This window comes from Pygocentrus nattereri, chromosome 11, assembly GCF_015220715.1.
Source record: "Pygocentrus nattereri isolate fPygNat1 chromosome 11, fPygNat1.pri, whole genome shotgun sequence".
NCBI lineage: Eukaryota > Metazoa > Chordata > Actinopteri > Characiformes > Serrasalmidae > Pygocentrus > Pygocentrus nattereri.
The window spans coordinates 18589469-18612470 of NC_051221.1; the positions used below are offsets into that span (position 1 = coordinate 18589469).

General features: G+C 40.8%; 2 protein-coding genes across 2 annotated transcripts in view; one reads left to right on the top strand and one right to left on the bottom strand.

The window, feature by feature from the left end:
* The window catches only part of LOC108438823 (dedicator of cytokinesis protein 2), a 127861-nt gene that overhangs the window by 35146 nt on the left and 69713 nt on the right, over positions 1-23002 (bottom strand). The window lies entirely within an intron of this gene.
* insyn2b (inhibitory synaptic factor family member 2B) lies at positions 189-22963 on the top strand. The gene is made up of 4 exons (XM_017716895.2): positions 189-515; positions 14163-15997; positions 17048-17122; positions 21494-22963. Exons 2-4 carry the CDS (start codon positions 14460-14462, stop codon positions 21660-21662), a joined length of 1782 nt encoding a protein of 593 aa, XP_017572384.2. The 5' UTR covers positions 189-515; positions 14163-14459; the 3' UTR covers positions 21663-22963.

A 23002-nucleotide genomic window follows, 5' to 3' on the forward strand; every position in this document is an offset into this window, starting at 1 on the left:
GTGTCTGTGTGTGTGTGTGTGTGTGTGTGTGTGTGTCTGTGTGTCTGGTTGTCCCAAGAGTTGGGATCTGTGTACAGTCAGAGTCCTGTACTGCACTCCAATGTAGCAGAGCAAAGCAGAGAAAACCAGGACACACAGCGGGATTAACACACACACACATACTCACATGCGCGCGTGCACACCACAGAGACACTGAGGGAGGGAGAGAGGGAGGAACGAAAGGCTTGGTTAACCAGTAGACGGAGGCAGACAAACGCAACAGAGACACAGAGAGAGAGGTGTGTGTGTGTTTGTGTGTGCATGTGTGGTAGAAAAGAGAGCGGAGGAATAAAAGAGAAGAATAAAAGAGAAAATCTAGAAGGGAAAACAGAGATACATGCTGAAGTATCAACAGTCTCTGCGGAATGTAAGATAAAAGAGCAAGAGAGAAAGAAAGAGAGAGGGAGTGACACAGAAACGGACTAGAAAAGGGAAAAAGAAGAGACGGACATGGTGAACACTCACACTTTATGAAGGTCGGTACTTTACATGTGTGTATGTGTATGCGTGTGTGGTAAGTTTATTGTATTTCAGTGCGGAAAAAGGAACTATGCATGTATGCGTACAATGCAGGTCATTAAATGAGCAACTTCACTGTATGTAAACACACACTTGAAGGTTAAGCGCTCAAGACACTGTTTGTGTAAAGGCCAATATGAGTAGTAAAGTGTACAGCACAAAACAGGAGAATAGGAGGTAAGAGAGACAGGGCAATCTCTATATTGTTAATGTTACGACTACATAACTATCGCCATTTCTCAAGACACATACATTGTAGACTTTATTGTAATGCAAACTTTTTTTTAAGTCTGTCACAGTTTCTCACTTTCTCCTGATGTCTGTGTGTTTGTGTGTGTGTGTGTGTGTGTGTGCGCGTGTGTGTGTGTGTGTGTGCAACATACAAAGAGAAAAAAAGCTGTTTATTTATCTTATGTTTTTTGAATTTGCATGTCCTGTTGAATTATCTGGGCTGTAATGAATACTAAATAAAGATTTCTAATTTACCTGTAGCTCTCCATAAGTAGAAATATATGTGTGTGTGTTGAATTTGACTGTATTCAGAATTTCCAGTTATACTTAGATGCATCTGTATGTAGAGTTCACTCAGATCTGATCTTGTATCATGTGGTATGAAGTATGAGTCAGAATGGACTATAAGAGCACAATAGCATGTACATTAGAAAGAAAAATTCATATAGGGAAACATATTCATTGAGAAAATAATTGCATAATGAGGGAGACACATATAGATGTAGTTATATCTAAGGTATTTGCAGTTGAAGCGCAAAGCACTTTTGTTCTCTGACTGGACAACAAAGCATTTTTAAATAATTATTCTATACTGTCTCTCCTCAGTCATCACTATATATATGTGTATATATATATATATATATATATATATATATATATATATAGTGACGACTGAGGAGAGACAGTATAGAATAATTATATATATTTAATATAATAATAATTATATATATATATATATATATATATGCTTAAATAGTGATGAGTGAGGACCTGTTTTAATCTGCATACATGACTCAGTGACGTGTGTGTTTGTTCTCATGTTGCATAAAAGCAGGTGTGTAATCCTGCCCATCTGTCAAAGGGAGCTTAAATGCAGCATTGTGTGTGTGTGTGTGTGTGTGTGTGTGTGTGTGTGTGTGTGTGTGTGTGTGTCTGTGTGTGTCTGTGTGTGTGTGAGAGAGAGAGTATGTGCGCGCATATGTGTTCTTTCTGCATCTTAATCAGGAGGCATTTATCCTAAATGGTCATCTTATATGCACATACAATATGTGTGTGGTGGGGGGAGGAGGAGGTTATAATATAGCACAAATGGTTTTCATTACAAATGGCTGTGTAAAAATGGGGTCAGATTTAAACTGATTACTATTTATTTTTAGCCATAAATCTGAACATTGTTGCAAGCTTTCGCAGTATTGTCCAGGGATTTGAAGAATTGTGTGTGTGTGTGTTTAAAACACTGTACGTACTGTCATATTAAGGGTGAGTAAACTGGCCTGTGAATAGCATTACAAGTGTGCAAAAATGCTCTGATTGTATCTATGCTGTAGCTAGAGTGTAGATTTTGTGTTGGCGACAGACTTTATTACACCCATTTGGTATCTTCTGCAAGTAAACAAATGTAATTATTAATCCCACACACTGTCTCATGCACACACACAGATATACAACCACACAAAAACACATGCATGCTAAGGCAGCCAGAGTGACAGTGCACCGCCTTCTCGTCTCTTGTACTGCCAGCAAACACACCCAGAAACATACGCACACAGACAGCAGTGAACATATTCCATCATACATTCCATAAGAAATGCTTTGAGTTTCCAAATCTGTCTCATGCACACATTTCACTCTCACATACACTGAGCAGCATCACAAATACAATAGAGGCAGGAAAAGGTAGACTGGAGTGGCCCTGTGTGCAATGGCTTCAAGTGGAGGGACAGGGTGCAGGAGGACCGCAGAGAGGACTCCTATGAAAGTAAATGGCAAAATACTACAAATTGTAAAAACATACAGTAACAAACATTCAATACATTATTATTATAGATGAGGAGGCAAAGTGTTAAGAGTTTAAGGGGAAAAAGTGATGGAAGCAAGGCTGATTTGTTAAAAAGACTGAAAAGAAAGTGGGAGGGAGAAAGAAAAGCAGAAGAGAGAAGTGGGGGATAGAGAAAGTTAGAGATAGAGAGAAAAACAGAGAGAGGGAGAGAGGTGGCTATATTATGGTGACAGTGATATAGAAGGAGTCAAAGGAGAGATTTCACTGTGTGATAAACAGGACAAGGGAAAAGGGAGACAGATAGAGAGAGAGAGACAGGCACAGAGAGAGGGAGAGAGGGCTGAGTGCCAGGGCAGGGATGACTGTAGACGAGAAAGGCACTGATAGTGATGGAGAGAAAGACAGAGGGCAGACGGATAAAGATGAGTGGGCAGCTGAAGAGAGATAATGATGGAGGAGGGAACATGGAGGTTAGGAGGGACAAATAGATAAAGAGAAAAAGAGAGAGAAAGAGACAGAGAGAGGGGGAGAGAGAAAGAGAGAGAGAGGAAGAGGGAGAGAGAGAAAGAGAGAGAGACAAGGCTAGACAGAAAGAGAACATTTAGACAGGCTTCAGCTTCTCACATTCACACACTGTCATCTCTGACACTCTGTCTCTCTGTGCAGGAGAGAGAGGGAGAGAGAGAGAGAGAGAGAGAGAGAGAAAGAAAGAGAGAGAGAAAGAAAGACAGAGAGACAGAAAGAAAGAAACAGAGAGAGAGACAGTGACAGTAAATGTCAAACACGCTTAGCCTTAAAGAGAGATGAATTAGAAAGTACCAAAATGTTCCCTTTGCTTTACTCTCCTGTGCCCTAACCCAAAAAACACACACACACACACACACACACACACACACACACACACAGACACCACATTTAAACACTTTTCCGCTGCTCTGACTTTGACTGAAAGCACTGTTTGATTAAGTGATTGAAACTGAATGAAAATGGGATGTGTGTGAGTTTGTGTGTGTGTGTGTGTGTGTGTGTGTGTGTGTGTGTGTGTGTGTGTGTGTGTGAGTTTGTGTGTGTGTGTATGTGTGTGTGCGCGCCTGTGTGTGTGTGGTCTTTTCAAATCTCTATTCTCCGCACTCTGCTTCATAGCCACACTAGGACCTCCTTTGCATAGACACACACACACACACACACACACACACACACACCACACACACAGCCTTCCTCCACACACTCATGTACACAAAGCATGCCTACAAACCTCTGAGCTCACAACAATTCAATCAATTTCCAAAAATTCAGTGCATGAATCTCACAATTCACAACAACCCGATTCCACTATTTTAGCACAACCCTCTATTTTTAAAAACATCCTAAACACGCAATAAATATTGCTGGATGCACTATTTACACAGCAGTGTGGAACACAGACAATTAAAACAACACACCAAGCCAGATCATTTAATTTTAGCACCTTCTTAGAAGACTATTATTGGAATCGATTATTACGAGCTAGAGATGGCATGACACAACTTTTTCTTTTCTGACATCGACATCAGTCTTGAAATTAATAGCAATGTGTCTTCTTTAAAATTACTTAAAGCATTTCATTTAAGATGAGCAACTAAAATCAGGCTATGTATGCGATATTCAAACTCCTCAAACGCTACATCCCCCCACAGGATGAAATATACACCTAATAACATCACATCACACAGTATATACAGTGCATGCTATTTCTGGATAGATGTGTTACTGCATTGGACTAGACATTTTCTGTCGATATTGGCCCAATAGCCCCATCTTTAATCAAAGCAGCTGAATTGCCACCTTTGGACTGATGCATCACACCTACACACACATACACACTCACACACACACATTCACACTCAGACACATCTTGTCTTTGCTTACTGCAAATATATACACATGGTCCCTAATGAATCAGCATAAATAGCTCATAGTGAAGCAGTGTTCTGAACACCAGGCCATCAGAGTCCAGTTTCCTCCTGCTCCTGAGGGAGAAAACTGTACAGAAAGAGGAGCGAGAAATCTATAAAGTTTAAAGCACAAGTGATGATTATGCAAATGCTTTGTTGTACAAATAACCATGTTTTTTACCATTTTATTTTCTTAAAACAGTGGCGCACCATCTCTCCCTGCATAACTGATTTATTTTAAAGCCTCATGAACTTCCTGTTTCACGATTCTCTAGGCATTCATTAATCCAAATTACAGAGGCTTGGCATGTAGTGCAGTGCAGTGTTTTTTTTTCCTCATTGTGAACTGAGCCACACTTTAATGCAGACAGAAAGAGAGAGAGAGAGAGAGATCACCTTGAGACACCCACTTCAGACTTTCTCCCAACACAGTGATCAATATATTACAAAGTCCCTTCACAGTGTGTGCACATGTGTCTCTGTTTGTTTACGTGTAAGCAATCTGATGGCCTTCCTTGATTAAATTCCAATGTGATTTGCCTGTTTATGAGAGAGCATGAGGGAGAGTGAAGGTGTGTATTTGTGTATAGATGCATGTATTTGTTTGTAGGTGTGTATTCAGGGCTCTATGTAAACATGTTGGGCTGGTAGCACTGGTTGCAAGCGTCGAACAAATTAAAATTTCAGTTGGTAAAGCAATTAGAGGAAATCTTGGTTAAATTGAAAAGATTCTGCTGTGAAGGTCAGTTAAATCACAGCAGTGGCCACACATGAGGAACATACTTTGATGCACCTCTCAAAACCTGTTGAAATATGTGCTTCTCTCAACTTTGACCCTGAGCAAGCACATAAACAATTAGCTAAACAGGTACTGTGTTCTTCTTCTACTTTTTACTTTGTTGTTGTAGCATCATGAGTATGATATCTATTTATGAACATAAAAGCTATTGCATATACGTTTTGTTGCAAGTACCTGTTAGCTAGCTAATTTAGCTAATGTAGACTGTGAAGATGAAGTTGATGGGCAGTAGGGCTGTCAATAAGCATTCTACATATTCTTTAGATTTTTTTTACCAGGACATATTGTAAGCAGTCTCAGACCTCAAAACCCTCTTCTTTAGTAGTAACAGTTTGCTTTAATTTCATTTGTTCAGGTTATTCCCACACAAATAGCCAAGCTAACTCGGAAAGATTATGTGATTATGGATATATAAAAAAAAACCAACTGAATATATACACAAAGTAATTACACACATGCGCACACACACACAAACACACACACACACACACAAACACACATTTTCTAAGCCGCTTATCCTTCTGGGTCATGGGGGTAGCTGGGTAGCGATCACTGGGCAGGAGGCAGGAAACACCCTGGACAGGTCTGAAAGTAATTAATCAAGTAGTTTTTAATTAACAACAAAGTGATGGACTCATTTTTGTGTGTGTGTGCGTGTGTGTGTGTGTGTGTGTGTGTGTGTGTGTGTGTGTGTGTGTGTGTGTGTGTGTGTGTGCGTGCGTGCGTGTGTGTGATGGAGTAATTTCCTTATTTAATACTTTTACTTGTACTCAAGTAATTTATCACTATAACATCAGTAGAATATTATTTAAATACCACCTACACTGTTTTTGAATGGTTAAGCCCTCTTGGATAGCTTCCTCTGTACTTCCATGGGGCACTTGGATGTATCACCATCTAATATACTAAAACATGTTAATCAAAGGATAATGGTACGGCAACAAGAAGCAAGCCAAAAGCTACAGAACATGCCTGTGCTAATGTAGCTTACTTGCTTGAAATGTCTGGACTGTGCTGTAAGTTGTTAGTTAAAATGGATAAACAATGTTGGTAATTAAAATGACGACAGTGTCAAATTTATGTTCCACATCTATTTACTGAACTGTCAAATAAGGCGTAGAGCTCTCCCAGTAGCAGGAAGCAAGCTACTGCAGGAGCTGAGCTTACAGCATCTTCACACTTGACAGCACAGGTTGACTTACTGAAGCTCCACTGACCCAGAATAAAGACTCAAATCTGTGGGAGTGCACTGTGCTGTTGTGTGTGAAGTCACTGGCTTATTCCACTGTCCTCGTTAGCACCAGAGGCTAACGTTAGTTTAGCTAAAACATTTTTACACATCGTAAGTAGTCCCGCTCACCGATGCTCCACTGAGGCAGGTTTAGAAGATAAAGTCTCAAATCTGAGTGAGTGAAATTGAGCAACAGGTACTGGAGTGACAGAACGACAGAAAAGTTATTAGCTGGATAAGCTAGTGCTAACATGAGCAACTCGACTGTTCTCTCCTAACCGATGCTAAACATTTAGCACACGTTGTTCAGGGGTGATGAATTAAAAATTTTGCTGAATTATTTTCTGATTATTAATGTTACATGAGAAGCCTTTGTCCTCTCCATCTCATCTGCTCAGGCTGCTGAAACAGAGTTCTGTATTCCCCAATCACAGGGAAGTGGGGGAAAAGGAAGGGTTTGGAAGGCAAGTGAGCATTTACACTTTGCAAATTCATGTACATTAACAGATCTTTATATTCTTAAAGTGTCTTAAAGGTTTCTGGGTGGTACTATGACTTTAAGCAGGAATTTTCAGTACTCTGCCCAACTCACTACACACATGCGCTCACACAAAGATCTTTTTAGTGCACGTGCACTAACGTATATGTTGGTGTACGTGTACATGGATTTGTTTTTGTCTATATGTGCGCATGTTTGTGTACAGGTGTGTGCACATACGCACGATTTGCATGTGATTGCAAGGTATGGGTTTGAGTGTGAGCTCCGCTAATGAACTATTTAAAACAGTTATCTTCATGCATCCACTGAATATTGCCTTTACATCTCACTGTTTATCTGCTTAATATGTGTACTGAGAACCTGTGTGTGCGTTTGGTATGAGAGTGTCTGACTGTGAGTGAGAGTGAGGGGGTTGAGTGTCAAATAGATCTCTCTAATGAGCGTGTTGGGTAGCTTTCTTTTTTTCCTTCTAGTCGGTGCTCTGTAATGGCTCCTACTTATAATGAAAAAGAGTGCACTCTTCAGAGAGTGCTGCCTGCTTGGAGAAGTTTCTATGAACCAAATCAAATTTTAACCAAAACCCCCATTAACTCACTCCTGTAGAGCCAGATGACACAACACCAGCGTAATGGAGAGTGTCTAGTGTTCCCTCAGAGGAAAATGTCACAGAAATTGAGTGGACATGTAAGGGAGTTCTAAACTCCAGCTTTACCTGGCTTAAGACACCCTGCAGAACTCCCACCTGAACTCCTGAATACACATCTGGGAACTGGAGCAATTCGGTTTAACATTTGCACTGTATGATAATCTAGTGAAAAGTTTTTTATGCTATCTTGATGTTAAGCAACTATTAAACAAGGTGGTATAAATTATAAGACAACCAACACTATGAAAATAGTCACATTCCTATTCACATATGCTTTAAATAGAACATATCACATCTGCATTTTCCATCCACATTAGTTGAACATGTTGAATTTTTGTTGAATTTCTTTATCCTTTTCTATTTTTATTTATTTATTTATTGGGGGGGCTTAAAATGCAAAGTTCTGTAGAAAAAAAAACTTTTCTGTACATTTCTGTGATTAACAAAAACATGCCAGTTCTTCTCTGCATCATTTATTTTTGATACCATAGCTACACTGCCGGCTGTGAACAAGTTGATGGAGGTTTGCAGTTGTTGTTTGGTTCATTCATGGTCAACAATGCCATGCGAATGGTCACAAATGATTGAAGTTTGAGAAATGTGCACTGGGAAATATAAAAATGACTGCTCTAATGTGTTCAGAGGGAGATTTGTTTGCTCACTGGTTTTTTAGTTTAAGGCAAATGAACACATAAGCAGTAACCCACAGAACTGCATCAGTATTTTGGAAAAGTCAGCATTGAGGGAACTGTGTGATCATACACATCATAAAGCCCACCTTATAATCACAATCCACTTGAAATTGCCCCTGACACAATTTGTGATTCTCTCAGTTAATCAATAACCTCTTTTCCACTGTAGAGCAGAATGGGTTCCACAGCAGACTGGTGACACGGTTACAGTTTCTTTCCCATCTGTTGTGCTGTTGAATGAGACAACTACACAGAAGGGCTCAGCACTGTTTAATATTTTACAGTTGTTCTCATATTGATGTTCACTGATTTATGTGTTATGTTTTATATAGCTAAAACAGCCAGGGTCTAACTGATCCCAAAGAACACCGATGTGTACAAAAGGTGTATAGGACAATTACAACTTAGCATCATGCTAATTTTATGTTCACCCAGTTGTCACCATTAAATTAGGAGAATTCATGAATTATGAGGGAGAAAAATGATGTCAATCATTTATTTAGAGATGTTAAACCCTGGATCAGGTGGAAAAATTGTATGATGTCAAGAGTGATACATTTCTGTAGACTGTATGTGAACTGTCTGTCAGTTGAAGTGGTTTGAATAATACCTAGCGATTCTAATTCAGAGTATACTGTAGGTAGCTGAACCATCACCTGTTTGATGTGCAAGTCATTTGCCTTCTTTTGTTGTGCACCCAGTATGTATGAGTGTATTGCAGTGTCAGTGTCAGAGTAAGTGTAATGCGTGCTGTCTGGGCATGCATGTGTACTGGGAGGCTAAGTGAATGAGAGAGAATAGTTTGTGTATGTGTGTGTGTGTGTGTGTGTGTGTGTGTGTGTGTGTGTGTGTGTGTGTGTGTGTGTGTGTGTGTGTGTGTACGTGTGTGGAGTCTGTGTTATTTGGACTGCAGGGACACCAGCCAGCAATCGATACCGAGGGAGCTGTGGATGAAGCACTCTGTCACCAATCTCTCTCTCTCTCTCTCTCTCTCTCTCTCTCTCTCTCTCTCTACACATATACAGACACATGCACACATAGACACAGAAGTGTGCACAAAAAACAATACAAAACTAGCTAAAACACAACTAACAAAAGCAATTTAATCACTTAAGCTTTTGTATTACATCCTTCACAAAACACAAAAATACATACAAGCATTCACTTCCATAGTGTGACAATGTACAACACACACACACACACACACACACACACACACACACACACACACATCATACAAGAGTGAGAGAACTAAACAGAGATTGAGTAAGCAGAGTGAAAGACAGACAGACAGACAGACAAGTATGACAGAGGGGGAAGGGGGAGGGGTAGAGAGAGGGGTAGAGAGATAGAAAGAGAGAGAAAGAGAGAGAGGGACAGAGATAGACAGACAGAGAGAGAGAGAACAGACAGAGAGCAGAGAGATAGAAAGAATACAGAGAGCAGCAGGGAAGGTCAAAGAAAGCTAGAGAGAGAAATAAGAAAATGAGAGCGAGACAGAGAGAGAGAGAGAAATAAGAAAAGGAGTCTGAGACAAAAAGAAAGACAAGGGCAAAGAGACATGGCTAAATGTGACAGTGCACACAAATGCATTATGGTGTTAAGAGATTTGAAGAGATTTTGGACTGGAAATAACATAGGCACATACTGACCCTTAATCACACGCACATACACAACCCGTAAACAGAAAGAGCGTTTAAAATGAGTAGTGTGTCCACAGGGAAGAGAGGGATGGAAGGAGAAACACAAAGTCAAGAGAGGATGAGTGTGAAAGAGGTGGAGAGAGAGGAATATTGGCCCCGCTACAGTGGATTGAGAGATCAGGGAGGCTTTGAAGGAAGAAGTGGAACGTGTGAGAGAAAGAGGTGTGTGTGTGTGCGTGTGTGTGTGTGTGTGTGTGTGTGTGTGTGTGTGTGTGTGTGTGTGGTGGAGCGAGAGAGTGTGAAGGATAAAAGCTGAAATATCGCTGTCTGCTGCTGCTGAAGCGCGGCATAACATTAATAGACAAAACATGACAGGAATGCGATGCTGAGAGCACAGGAGCGGAAGTGCATGTGAGTTGAGAACACAGGGGTCATTTCAAGTGTGATAATTCAATTACAAATTACAAAAAAAATTACAAAAAATAATTCAATCACAGGTGAGACACTATTTTTTTAGGTGTGCAGGTACTGAAAGTTTTCATCTTCTTTATTTTCAGATCAGAGTAATAACTTAGAAGACACTACAAGACACAAAACAAGCTCTGCTTGCTTGTCTGCTACTAATGAGTTTGTTTCTCTGGTAGCCCAATCTCTGTCCTACTTACAGTCCTAAACACAGCTGTAGTAATCTCCAAACAGACACCATAGTTCTACACAAACCGTCCCACTTACCAATCATGAGAGCAGCTTTATTAATCTCCAAAATAATCCTATAGTTCTAAGCAACTGTCTGGATAACTAGAGCTAAACACAGCCTTGTTAATCTCCTAAATATTCCCAAAGTTCTATAGCAATTGTCCTGCTAGCCAGAGCTAAACAAAGCTATATGTTTCTCCTAAATAATCTCATAGTTCTATACCAATTGTCCTGCAAACTAGAGATAAACACAGCCTTAATAATCTCCTAAATATTTCCATAGTTCTATACCAACTGTCCCACTCGCCAAACATGAGAACAGCTTTACTAAACACTGAAATAATTCTACAGTTTTATAGGATTATATTCTCACAGTTCTGTACCAATAGTCCAGGTAACTAGAGCTATACACAGCCTTATTAATCTCCTAAATATTCCCATACTTCTATACCAGCTCTAATGCTAACTATCTTTAAACATATCTTTATTAATCTCTAAAATAATCCCACAGTTTTATACCAACTGTCCTGCTAACCACACCAAATCAAAAAGGTTTTATTTTTCAAGATAATCCCATAGTTCTATATAAACTGTATTGAGTTTCACAAAGACCATAGCCTGCAAAGTAGCATTTTACACACTGTACTAATGTACAACAAAACAGCAGCTTTTCATGCATTCATATTTCCTGTTTGCAGAAATGAAATGACAATGTAGAATTTACAGGCACATTTACAAACCAAAGCTATATTAAGTTGTTGTCTGTTGTTTGTATAAAAATATATGGAATATACACTTTCCTCATTGAAATCCAGACATAGAGAGGTCTACAGAAGTGGATGAGTGTGATTTTGATGAGAAACACAGTGATTATGCTGTGATTGCCATGATGTCTGCAGTGATTCTTTGTTAATATGAACAGTAACCCAATCAAATTAACAGATGGGAAATTGCCTTCTGATATTCTAAAAACGTAATGCACTCAAATCCCCTGCTAAATTAGCTTCAAACCCCCTTTAAACACACTCACTCACACACACACACACCTCAGCCACTTCCTCTGCCTTTCCTTTTAGCATCCTAATCAAGTTCACACACTCACACACCATTTAATGAGGAACAAGGGTATGCACATGTGTGTGTGTGTGTGTGTGTGTGTGTGTGTGTGTGTGTGTGTGTGTGTGAGAGAGTAGCCCTATTTGATTTTGATATGTTTCTAGTATATACACACACCTTTTCCTCATGCAGATTATGGAGTATGTTTATGTGTATGTGTGCTGCATTGCTTATTATTAATGTCCTTCTGTCAGAGGCTAATGGGGGTCATTAGCATATTAGGCTAACGATCCAACAAATAAGCACACACACACACACACACACACACGTGAAGTGAATAAGAGCAGACCAACAGCTTAGAGACAAGAAAATAAGAAAGACAGGACTTAGCCCAGAACAAGATAACAGCTCAGAGAGAGAAAGAATGCTTACACCCAACAGAAAATAGAGACAAAGAGCACATCCCTAATTTAAAAAGAGTGAAGGACTGGAATTAAGAGTAGGAAGAGAAGATATAGCGGGATTTATATCAAAAGAGTGGAAAAGATAAAATGACATATAGAGAATGCAAGCCAGAGAGAGAGAGAGAGAGCAACACAGAGCGACAAGAAGAGTGATGGAAAAGTATAAAAGAGAGAGATAAAGAGATGACAAGAAAGGGAAGAAAAAAGAAGAAAAAAGGTGAAACAGAGAAAAAGAAAGGGATAGGGACAGAGACAGTATAAAGAGAGAAAGAGAGAAATAAAGAAGAGACAGAAGCAATAAAAACAGAGAAGAAAGCAAAAAAGAGAGAAAAGAAATGACCGAGACAGAGGAAGAGAGTGGGAGAGAGCAAAGGAGAGACAACCAGAAAGAGAGAGAGAGGGGGTAAAACAGAGAGAGAGCAACACAAAGCAAGAAGAAAGGAGAGGGAAAAGTACAAAAGAGAGAGAAGAAGAGATGACGAGAAAGGAGAGAAAAAAGAGAAGAGGGGTGAAACAGAGAGGAAAAGAGAAAGAAAGAAAGAAGACAGACAGAAGAGAAAACAGTGAAAAGAAGTCAAAAAAAGAAATAAAGAGGAGACAGAGAAGAAAAAAAACAGCAGAGAAGGATAAAAAAGATGAACGAGAGATGAAGAGAGTGAGAGAGACCAAAGAAGAGAGGCTCACACAGAGAAAGAGAGAAAGCAGAGAGAAAAAGAGGAGAGGGAGGCAGTCTTTTTCTTAAGTCACTGAGAATCTAGTTAAACTCTATTATAATTCAGTGCAGGCCTGTATTATGTTCCCACAATTTAACTCACCCTTTTGGGAACAAACTGCAGCAGCACGCTTTCTGAGCTTCTGAAAGATGCACACGGTGCCCACCTGTTAGCTTATGAGTTCATGCAAAACACATTAAAAATCTCAAGCAAAGGACATTAAAAGAGCTCTTAAAGGAGCTCAAGTGCTTTTTCGAGAAGAAAGACAGAGACGTTTTTACTTCACCTTTTTCTTTCTCCAGCAGTGGCTCTGAAAATACAGCCTTAAAGGTGGTATATATTGTGTATTGTTAAAAAAATGAATATTTTGTCATTCAAGAAGAAGCTCTGGTTTTCCTCACTGGCTTTTAAGCAAATTCTGTTATTTCAGAGTGAGGCTACAGTGCAGAAATGTCCCTATAATAAGCTTCCAGCAGGCACAGCACAAGTGGCAGCTTGGGTCTAAAACAGGCTTAAAGAAATCCCATATTAGGGCCAGTCGCACTTCATGAACGGTTATTTAATGAACTGTAGCCTGCTGCTTAGGCAAGCCTTGACTGGGGCTTAAAAACTTTAAGGCTGGAAGTTCCTAATGCTTTCATTTGTCTGCTTTGTGGCTCAGATGAAAGTATCATGGAGACACTTTAATTCTGGAGAGCCCATGGTCTTGAAGGTCTGGTGATACTCAGGCTTAAATACACCCAGTTTAACTCAGTACTAAGACTACATTCACCTTACAAGCCTTTTTGTTCAATTTCCATTATCTGCTCAGATTAGATTTTTTGTGTTTTTGCGAGTGGACCATATCTGTCATTAGTGTGAATATAAACCGTGCCCTCAAAAGACCCCCGCACACACATTCTATCAAGTTAAAGCTGCTGTTGACATACTGCCAACCCTGGATGATGACAGCATAAATATACCCAATCTCATTACAGTTGCATGGCCATGTATTTGTTTTCTCTGAAAAAGTCTGATGTATATCACATGTATGCAAAAAAGAGGACTTGTGCCACTAAAACCCAGTAATGTGAAACAGTCCTAGTTACCAGTTTAGCAGTTGTGCTAGACCAAGGAAATCAATCAAACTCTGCAGGACACCTGCCTTCTTGTACCAGAGTTAGGCACCCTTGTTCTAATTGGACTAGCTTCACTGACATGTGCTCTCCTCTCCTGGACAGGGGCAAAGACAGCCAACGGGACCAAACAAATGGCACGGTGATATCTAGCCAAAGTCGAAAAAGCCACTAAGGACTTTTCACCACAGACAAAGCCAAGAAGTTCAGAGACACAAGAGGATCTCCCACTAATGAGACCTTTAGAGACCATTTAGTCTTTCTCTTTCACACAAACACACACCCACACATATTTAACATTCTATGACGTATAATCATCTTTGGATCAAGCAGCATGCTGGCTAAGAGACATCCCTCGCCCTCCAGCTCCCGCTCAGGGGGCTGAGCCAACTGGAGCGGGTGATGGGCCGAAGGGCAGCCGAAACGACCAATCCGGTGCCAGTGCTGGGGGTGCCCCTTGCGGGGGGGCGGGCCGTCCTGTCTCAGAAATGGGGCCCGCTTTGCAGTGTGGGAGTGCAGACATCGCCAGGGTTGCGCTCCCTGCCTTCCCTAAAGAGAAGAAATCAGCCAATAGGCACAATCCATGGAGTCTCCACAGAAACCATGTCACTGGACAGGGTGAGGCCTGCCATCAAGGGGGCATTTCAAAACTGCATCAGCAACGTGTCCCAGGATGACATGTCACAAGATGGTGGCATCTACTGCCAGATCAAATCTGTTCAACCTAACCCAAATCAACCAGGATGCAGGGGCAATTTAAAGCGGAACCCCCGGTATGCCAATGGCAGCATAGTTGCACCAGAGTTGGTGGGTGGAGTCTCCAGCGAGGGGGCAGAGACAGCAGAGGCAGCAGGGCAGAACCGGGACAAAACTCAAGAACCCAAGCGGGGCCACTCACTGAGAGGGGAGAAGGCTCGCCCTGTAGGCCACTGTGGGATTGTGAGCTCTTATGCCACGCCACCACGACCTTGCCGTATGATGACATCACCCAGGCTATGTGGCACATGCGGACGAAGACAATCTCAAGCCCCACCCTGCATGATTCACACCTGTCGCAAACGATCAGCCAATCAGATTCGAGCGAGCATGACTCTTCCGATGCCACCCAAAAAGAACCTGCCCAGACTGCAGAAGCAGCATTCTACCGAAACAAATCCAACAGACACTTCCCACACTGATCAGAGTATGCACAAAGAGAGCAGTTCTCTTTCTACACAGTCACAGAAAAGAGACACAACGACGCATGAAACACAGACACAAACAAATGACGTGGCCCGGCAATCAGTACACGACAAAATCTGTAAAAATGACTCATTGACCTCACAATCATTTAAAAGACAAAGTAAACAAAAGTCATCACAGCACACACAGACGCAAAATGTACAAAAAGGAGCGCCTATAACAAAAATCCAGCCTACAGAATCAGCACACGAAAAGCAATACACACTGAAGGACATACAGCCTCGAGAGGATTGTGTGAACAAGCAAACACCTCCAGCTCCTGAGTTTGCACATCCATCTGTGTATGTCACCCCTAAACCCCCTCCGCCTGTGCTTTCTATTGGGACAGAATCAAAAACTACTTCCATTCTGCCACCTAACAACTCCTCCCAGTCCAAGCCTACAGAGCTAACACCGAAAACAGCATCACCCAAAACTCAGAACAGGTCAGAGATCAAACCCATACCAAAAACTCCCCCTACTTATCAAGAACCTACAGTTGAGAATGACCCAGAAACCAAGCCATGCTGTGTTGACCCTATTCAACCACCGCAAAAGGACACGACCACACCAGATGTCTCACAATGCAATGGAGTGCCGACAGCACTACAAGGACTTCTCCAGGACATAGAAGAGAACCTGCTGTCCAACCAAGAGAAGATCAAAGTTCTACTCAATGTGATCCAGGACCTGGAGAAGAGCAAAGCAATGAGTGAAGGGTGAGAAAGAAAGAAGGGCTGACAAAATGAGAAAAGGGGGGAGGGGGCAGACATACAGAGGGGTGAAACAGAGAGAGCAGACTCTGAAAAACAGAGAGAGAGAGGGCGGGGGGGCAGTGAAAGACTGAGAAGGGAGGAAGAGAGTGGCAGAGGAGAGCAAGGCTGTGAGTGAAGAGTAAGAAAGAAAGAAGGACAGACAAAAAGAAGAGAAAGACAGACAAGAAAGAAAAAGAGAGGACTATGTAAGACAGTGGAACAAAAAGCAGGATGAGAAGAAGGGAAGAAAGAAAGAATGAGAGTGAGTGAGGGAAAGAGGGAACAGTGAAAGACAGTGAGAGAGAGGAAGGAAGTGAGAAAGAGAAAAATAAAGAGAGATAGAGAGACAGAAAAAGGAAGACGGGGCAGTGAATGGGCATGAGAGAGAGAGAGAGAGAGAGAGAGAGAGAGAGAGAGAGAGAGAGAGAAACAGGAGGTAGTGAGAGGAAAGAGTAAGAGAGACTGGCAGAAGCTGAGTAAGAGAGAGAGAGGGAGAGAGAGAGAGAGAGAGAGAGAGAGAGAGAGAGAGTGACTCTAGCTGGTGTTGAAACGCATAGACTGATTCAGTATTCTGCAGCTTGAACATCCCATAATTCCCATGCTGAAAGTGGTCTCTCACGGCAACCCCTAAGGAATCAAAATCATCAATAGACATTCTCCCTCCTTCACTGCTCTCTCTCATCTTTTAGACTTTTAGGTTTCTCTCATCTCTTTCCTCTCTCGACTCCGATCCTTATTTACCCTCTTCACTTAAACAGCACAGTCCATCTTACCTCTCCTCATTTTTTCCCTTTCACTCTGCCGGCTTTTCTTTGCATTGTCTCTGCATCTGCAGCTTCTTTCTCCTATATCACTCACTTTGCCACCTCTCCTCATGCTGTCAGTTCTTATCAGCTGCTCCTGACAGACTGCTCTGCTCTACGTGTGGATGTCTGGAAGTCATTTGTAATCCTGCCGTGTTGAGTAATTCAAAATTCTGAATATTGTTTACTGTTGTTTTTTTTATGTAAACAGCCGCTGCTCCTACAGAACAGGACAGGACATTAACAACTGCTCGACGTGTCAGAAAACAGCCTGCATCATTTACAGGTACTTTTCACAATGTGTTGCATTTGCATTGGTGCCGTCTTCTCAGCAAACATGTCTCCAGAAGACGGGCAGATGTGTTTGTGGTGGTTATTTATAAGAGTTTAATAAGTGGATTTGTTGTAGCGCTGTGGGTGAAGGCTGTTCTGCTCTGTCGCGTTTTATCATTAAGACACAGAGGGTTCATACCGCCAATTAAGAGAAATAAAGCCCTATGGCACACACACTAACACACATACACAAACACACGCACACAAAGAGAGAACACACACACACCGTGGCCCACAGGATCATGGGATATGCAATAGCAGAATCATCCCAAAAGAACTGGGAGGCTCCAGTCTTCAGTCTTGCTGCCATGCAAAGCTCAGCTTAATGTTCACTATTCACTCTCTCTCTCACTCTCTCTCCCTTTTTCTTCCTCACTGTCTCACCTTTTTTCTTTATCTCTTTTTCTCTCCCCTTCTTCCTCTTCCTCCTCCTTCTCCACTCTCTCCCTCTCTTCACTTTCTCTCCCTCTCATGCATTCATTCTCTCGCTCTCACACTATTTTTGTCCTTCTCTCATCACTTTTCACACTCTCTCTCCCTTCCCTCTCTCTCCCTTTCTTCATCTCTCACCCCTTTTCTCCCCCCTTCTTCCTCTCTTCTTCAACTTTCTTTCCTTCCTCTCGCCCCTTCCTCCCCCTCTTCCCTTTCTCCTCTCTCTCTCCCTCTCCATCACACATTCTTACACTCTCTACTCAAACTCTCTCTTGCTCTTTTTTGTCCTTCTCTCCCATCACTCTCTCACACTCTTTCCCCTTCTTCCTCTCTCTCCCTTGCCTCTACCTCTCTTCTATTTTATGCCTTTTTCCTCTATCCCTCCCTTCCGCCTTTCTGTCTCTATATATGCACCCCCCGTTCTTCTAAGCTGCCAGTTCCATCACAATCTCTCGTGCTGGAAAGAAAAACATTAAAAATTATTCCACTATTCTGAACTTCACTCTGACACACACACACACACACACACACACACACACACACACACACACACACACACACACAGAATGACCCATGTGCACACACAAGCTTCAAGCCTCTTGCTCTCTTATGCTTTTTCATAAACGCAGACACGCACACTGATGTAAAAGCAGCTGCAGGAATCAATTAAGAACAGCTGCTTTTTTTCTACAGAAGCTTAATCCCACAACAATACAGAGAGAGCAGCCAAGTGCACAAAACACCTCCACACACACCTTACAATATGCAAAGCTACACACAGACAGACAGAAAGTTCAGCCACACAGCAGCACAGCAGGATAAACAGCTTATTAGACACGTAAGCTGCACATCACAAATCATCTGTCTTTTCATCTGAAAAACAAAAGCAGAAAAGTCTGTTCACATTCATAACCTTATCTCCTGCTTTCCTTCTTTTTTTCAGACACATACACACAGAACTTTGCCTGGCTTTGTGCTAACTGTTGGTTTATGATTTCTGGAAGATAAAGTTTATTCTTCAAACTTCTCTCTCTCTGGAGAGATGCTTTACATGGATTTCCAAAGAGGAATACACTCTTCCCTCTCTCATCATTTATTCATCCTTTCAATACACTTTTCCTCCATTTCTCCCAGCTCACTTTTTCATCTCTTCTCTTTCTTTTCTGTCTCACCATCTCTACCGCTCTCAAACCCCCATCTCTCTACTAGGATCTCTGTCTTTCTAACCCAAAGTGTTTGCATCTCTCCAATATCTGCCTAAGAGTCTCCATCTCTCCATCTTTCAGTCTGCACTTTCAGCCTTGCACTCACTTCAGTGCTGACGCAAGGTGCATCTAATGGAGCTGGCTGACACACACACACACACACACACACACACACACACACACACACACACACACACAAGGGTTTACTACAAATTGCAAACTTCACAGCCCACTTTTCCCTTTTCTGTTTTCCCACTCCACCTTTCCAAATAGCGCTCTATTCTGACCATTTTGCAATCCTCCACACATCTTCACTGGGTGTAGTCTGTGGCAGCAATTGCCCAATAGTTCTCCCAGTAAAAATACATATGTGTACCTTTTAATAACCTGAATGTTTCTAAACAAAACACTAAAATAAAAAGCCTGGAGATGAGATGGGGTGTGTGGAATCAATACATCTAAGAAAATACAATCTCAGTGGATTATGGTTCGGTTATATTCCCTGACTAAAAGCACTGAGATGTACTACCCCAGTGACAACAGGGATACTGTTTCATATTTTTTTTATGAAGCAAAAATGTGGAATTTTGATTGTGATACTAAGAGTGCAATGCTCAATACACAAAAACAATACACTATAGTAAGAAACGTGAATTTTGACTTTGATATTATCCTAATAAATGAAGAATAACAATGTCTGATACCAAAACAATACTACAGCAAAATCTTTACAGTCTTCACTTTGATATTTATACCAAGTGTAGGACCACAATTTGGAAAAATTTGCATTTGATTTCAATTACAATATTAAGTATAGTATCATAATACCTTACTATAGCTTAAAAAAAGAGCATATAACAATTGCCTTCTGATTGCACAAAGCTTACCTGATTGACCAGAATGTTCAAATTCGTACAATTAACATCCTTAATTATCTTTTATTCAATCTCTTCTTTAACTTCTTCAATCTCTTTACCTTTAATAAATCAACAATTACACAGATAGAAAACATAAATACATAACAAACTCATTTAAATATGGCCTCATTCAGCATGTTCCAAAACGGTCAGTGAAATTAGGATATACAATACAGAGGTATGCTTCCCAATTTTTTTCAAGTACAATATTGGGCTTGGGTTTGTTTTTGTTCTAGATCTGTTTTTACTTAGGAGGAATATGTCTATGCAAATGTTGTATACTCTCATGCATATACTCTCTTACTCTCTGTCTCTCTCTCTTTATCTCTCTCTCTCTAGTAGTGTTATATTCCATAGCCATGATCTGAATAGCTCTGGAGTTTAAGCAGTACACATTTTTCTAGTAGTTGTGATGACAGAAGCTTTAGTCGAGTGAGGATAACAGTTGATCAGAGGAGGGTGGATGATGTTCTCTGCCAGGTACAATCGTCAATTAATATCTATTTATTATATAATTTATAAATAAAATATCATAAAAAATACTGATTGCATATTACAGGCTTCAATGTAATACTGGTGAAGACCTCTAATCAAACTAGCATACATAAGTCAATCTGTTATTAGGTACAGTACGTCAGCTGAAGGCATTACAGAATTGAAAATATTAAAGTCAGAGTATTGTACTGTTGGCTAAGCACTGAACTTTCAACACACTGTGTAATACAATTTTATAGCAGTACTGTCCAGAGAGTACAGGGTCTTTTTCTTTTGCACATACACTCTCACACACACATACACACACACATACAGACACAGTGTACAGAGTGTAATAGTGCATGGCCCCCTAACAGAGGGAAGTTTAATATTGGAGCCTACAGCAGGATTAAATGGGTCGTTATGTATCTCTCCTCACTGCCACTAACACAGAGGAACACAATGCTGCTCTTCCAACACCAGCCGGAAGGCAGCATTTTAGAGAGAGATAATTAAGAAAGAAAGTGGAAAGAACAATAGAGAGAGTATTAGGGAGAGAGCCTCTTTGAAGATGAGAATCAGGACAGATAAGAGAGGTATGAGCTGCCCTGTTTGTATATGTGTGTGTGTGTGTGTGATTAATGCTTGCCTGTTGTTCATCTTAGAGTTGACTAACAGGCTGTTATAAGTGCCTCAGAGATTAGATTAAATACACATCTCACTTTGTCTTTCTCTTATTCTCTTTCAAAGTCAGGCATTCTTCAATAACATGACTAGCTTCTTTTCCTAAAAGCTATGAACATCTTCAATTAGTTTTCTTTTTCTAACACTTCTAGCCAGACAACACATCCATTAGATACAGCATGTATGGCTTTCACAACATAATGCCTAGCTGAAAATTTCTAGAAACTTTTGTTGACATTAAAAGATGCCATGGACCGCAGTATGTGGTATGTTTATACTTGTATATTGCTGCATGCATCTAAAATAGGGCTTCATATATAGAGTAAATTCCATATAGCAATTATATTGCAGTATGTTATTGCATAATATTCTCACTGAAACTGCACATTCACATTTATCAGCTGTAGACATTGTATTGTAGCCCTAGAGCTATAGAAAGAAATTTCTATCACAAGCTTTTCAGTATATAGATATATGACCCGATAAATAAAAAGACTGACTTACTGAACTTGTGGTATGCTTTGTACTATTTTAAAAACATCTTGATGAAACTGAAATTACTAATTATTCTCTAATACCTCCTTTTCTTTCTATCTCTCTTTCACATTCTAGCGTAGAGCATGATTTTCGGCTGCAGGAGGGCCGTTTCCAGAGTGTCTTTGAAGCCCTGGATGTGGAATATGATGTCCCAACACCCATCCCTAAACCAATTGCCCCCTCTCGACCCCGTACCAAGAACCGTGTCAAAAAACTCCGCAAGAAATGCTTCTGGTGGCTTTAGCCCTCAAGAAGAACCGCTACGACAACAGTTACTATGTGCATCGTTATTACAGTCAAAGCCTCCGAGCATTCCAGTTACAGAATCCCTGTCTGTCGCCAAGGAACTGGTCTATGTGTTTATGGCTTTTTGTTGCTGAAACGTATTTAAGTAGCTATGGAGGTACACCAGCACTATCATCATGGAGAGGTGACATATATCCATAGAACTTTATGACAAGATTGTGGATATTAATCTCACCCCAAGTATGGTAGAATCTGCAGAAACAATGCAACTCTGCTCTTCAGAAGAACAAGTGGATATACTTCTCTTTACCTTCATAAAATTTATTTTTTTGGTTCTCATACTTTAAGTTCATTTGAACAATATGTTGAGAGAGCTTCAGTTCAAAGACTGGAGAGAAAAACCCAACAGGACAACGAAAACCTTCAGGACATTTCTGAAGTCCTGAGAGAACTGACAGCCAGAGACTCCAGCCAATCAATAGCCCCTTCTCGATTGACTGACAGAACTGGGATCCAATCAATATTACCCTTCACAATGACTGACAGAATGCTAACCCAGTAGAGACACCTTGTCCCAAGCAATGATATTTCATCACTGCATTCCCTGCCTGAAGTGTAAATGTAGATGTTTGAAGTTTCTCCCAACTTAGGCTGCGCTGACTTCAGTCTAAGCTCAACGGAGAGTGTGAACTCTCATCCAATTACTGATAGTATAACATTAGGATGGGTAGAAAACAGTTACATCCCAGATGCACTCATTTTAATCTTAATTGGTTGCTTGTAGCCTGAAACTCTAGAACAGGAGTGATGCGGGATTTGCATCGTCAGGCACTGAAGAACAGGATAAAAAGGAAAAGCCTGTTTAACTATTTAAGCCTTGCTCCCTCGCATACACAATTGCCCGAGTCACTCTCCACGGCAAGATTATTTTCAGACTAATGTCGCCTGGATGCACTTATGATAATTGAACAACACACAGACACAGAGAGGAGCGTTTGGACTGGAAATGGATATGCATTTGGTTTTCTCATACACACTTATTATAGTTTCACAGTGTGACTTCATTAGTGGAATGGATGCACAAGTGTCTGCCCATATACACAAACACACTTAGTCTTCCGCTGTTCGTCTGTCTTGAACATAGACACATTGCCATTACTGTATTTTTGTAAAATCCTATTTGAATAAGCTAAAACTACATTACCCATGATTCCTCTTGCCTACCTTTAGCTGTCGTCACGGCTGTTTGTAACTGATATATTTGGGATGAGATAAATAAAACATATTTTGGTGCAGTGATTGTTTCCAGTTTGCTGACAGTGGCGGGGCAAGAAATAT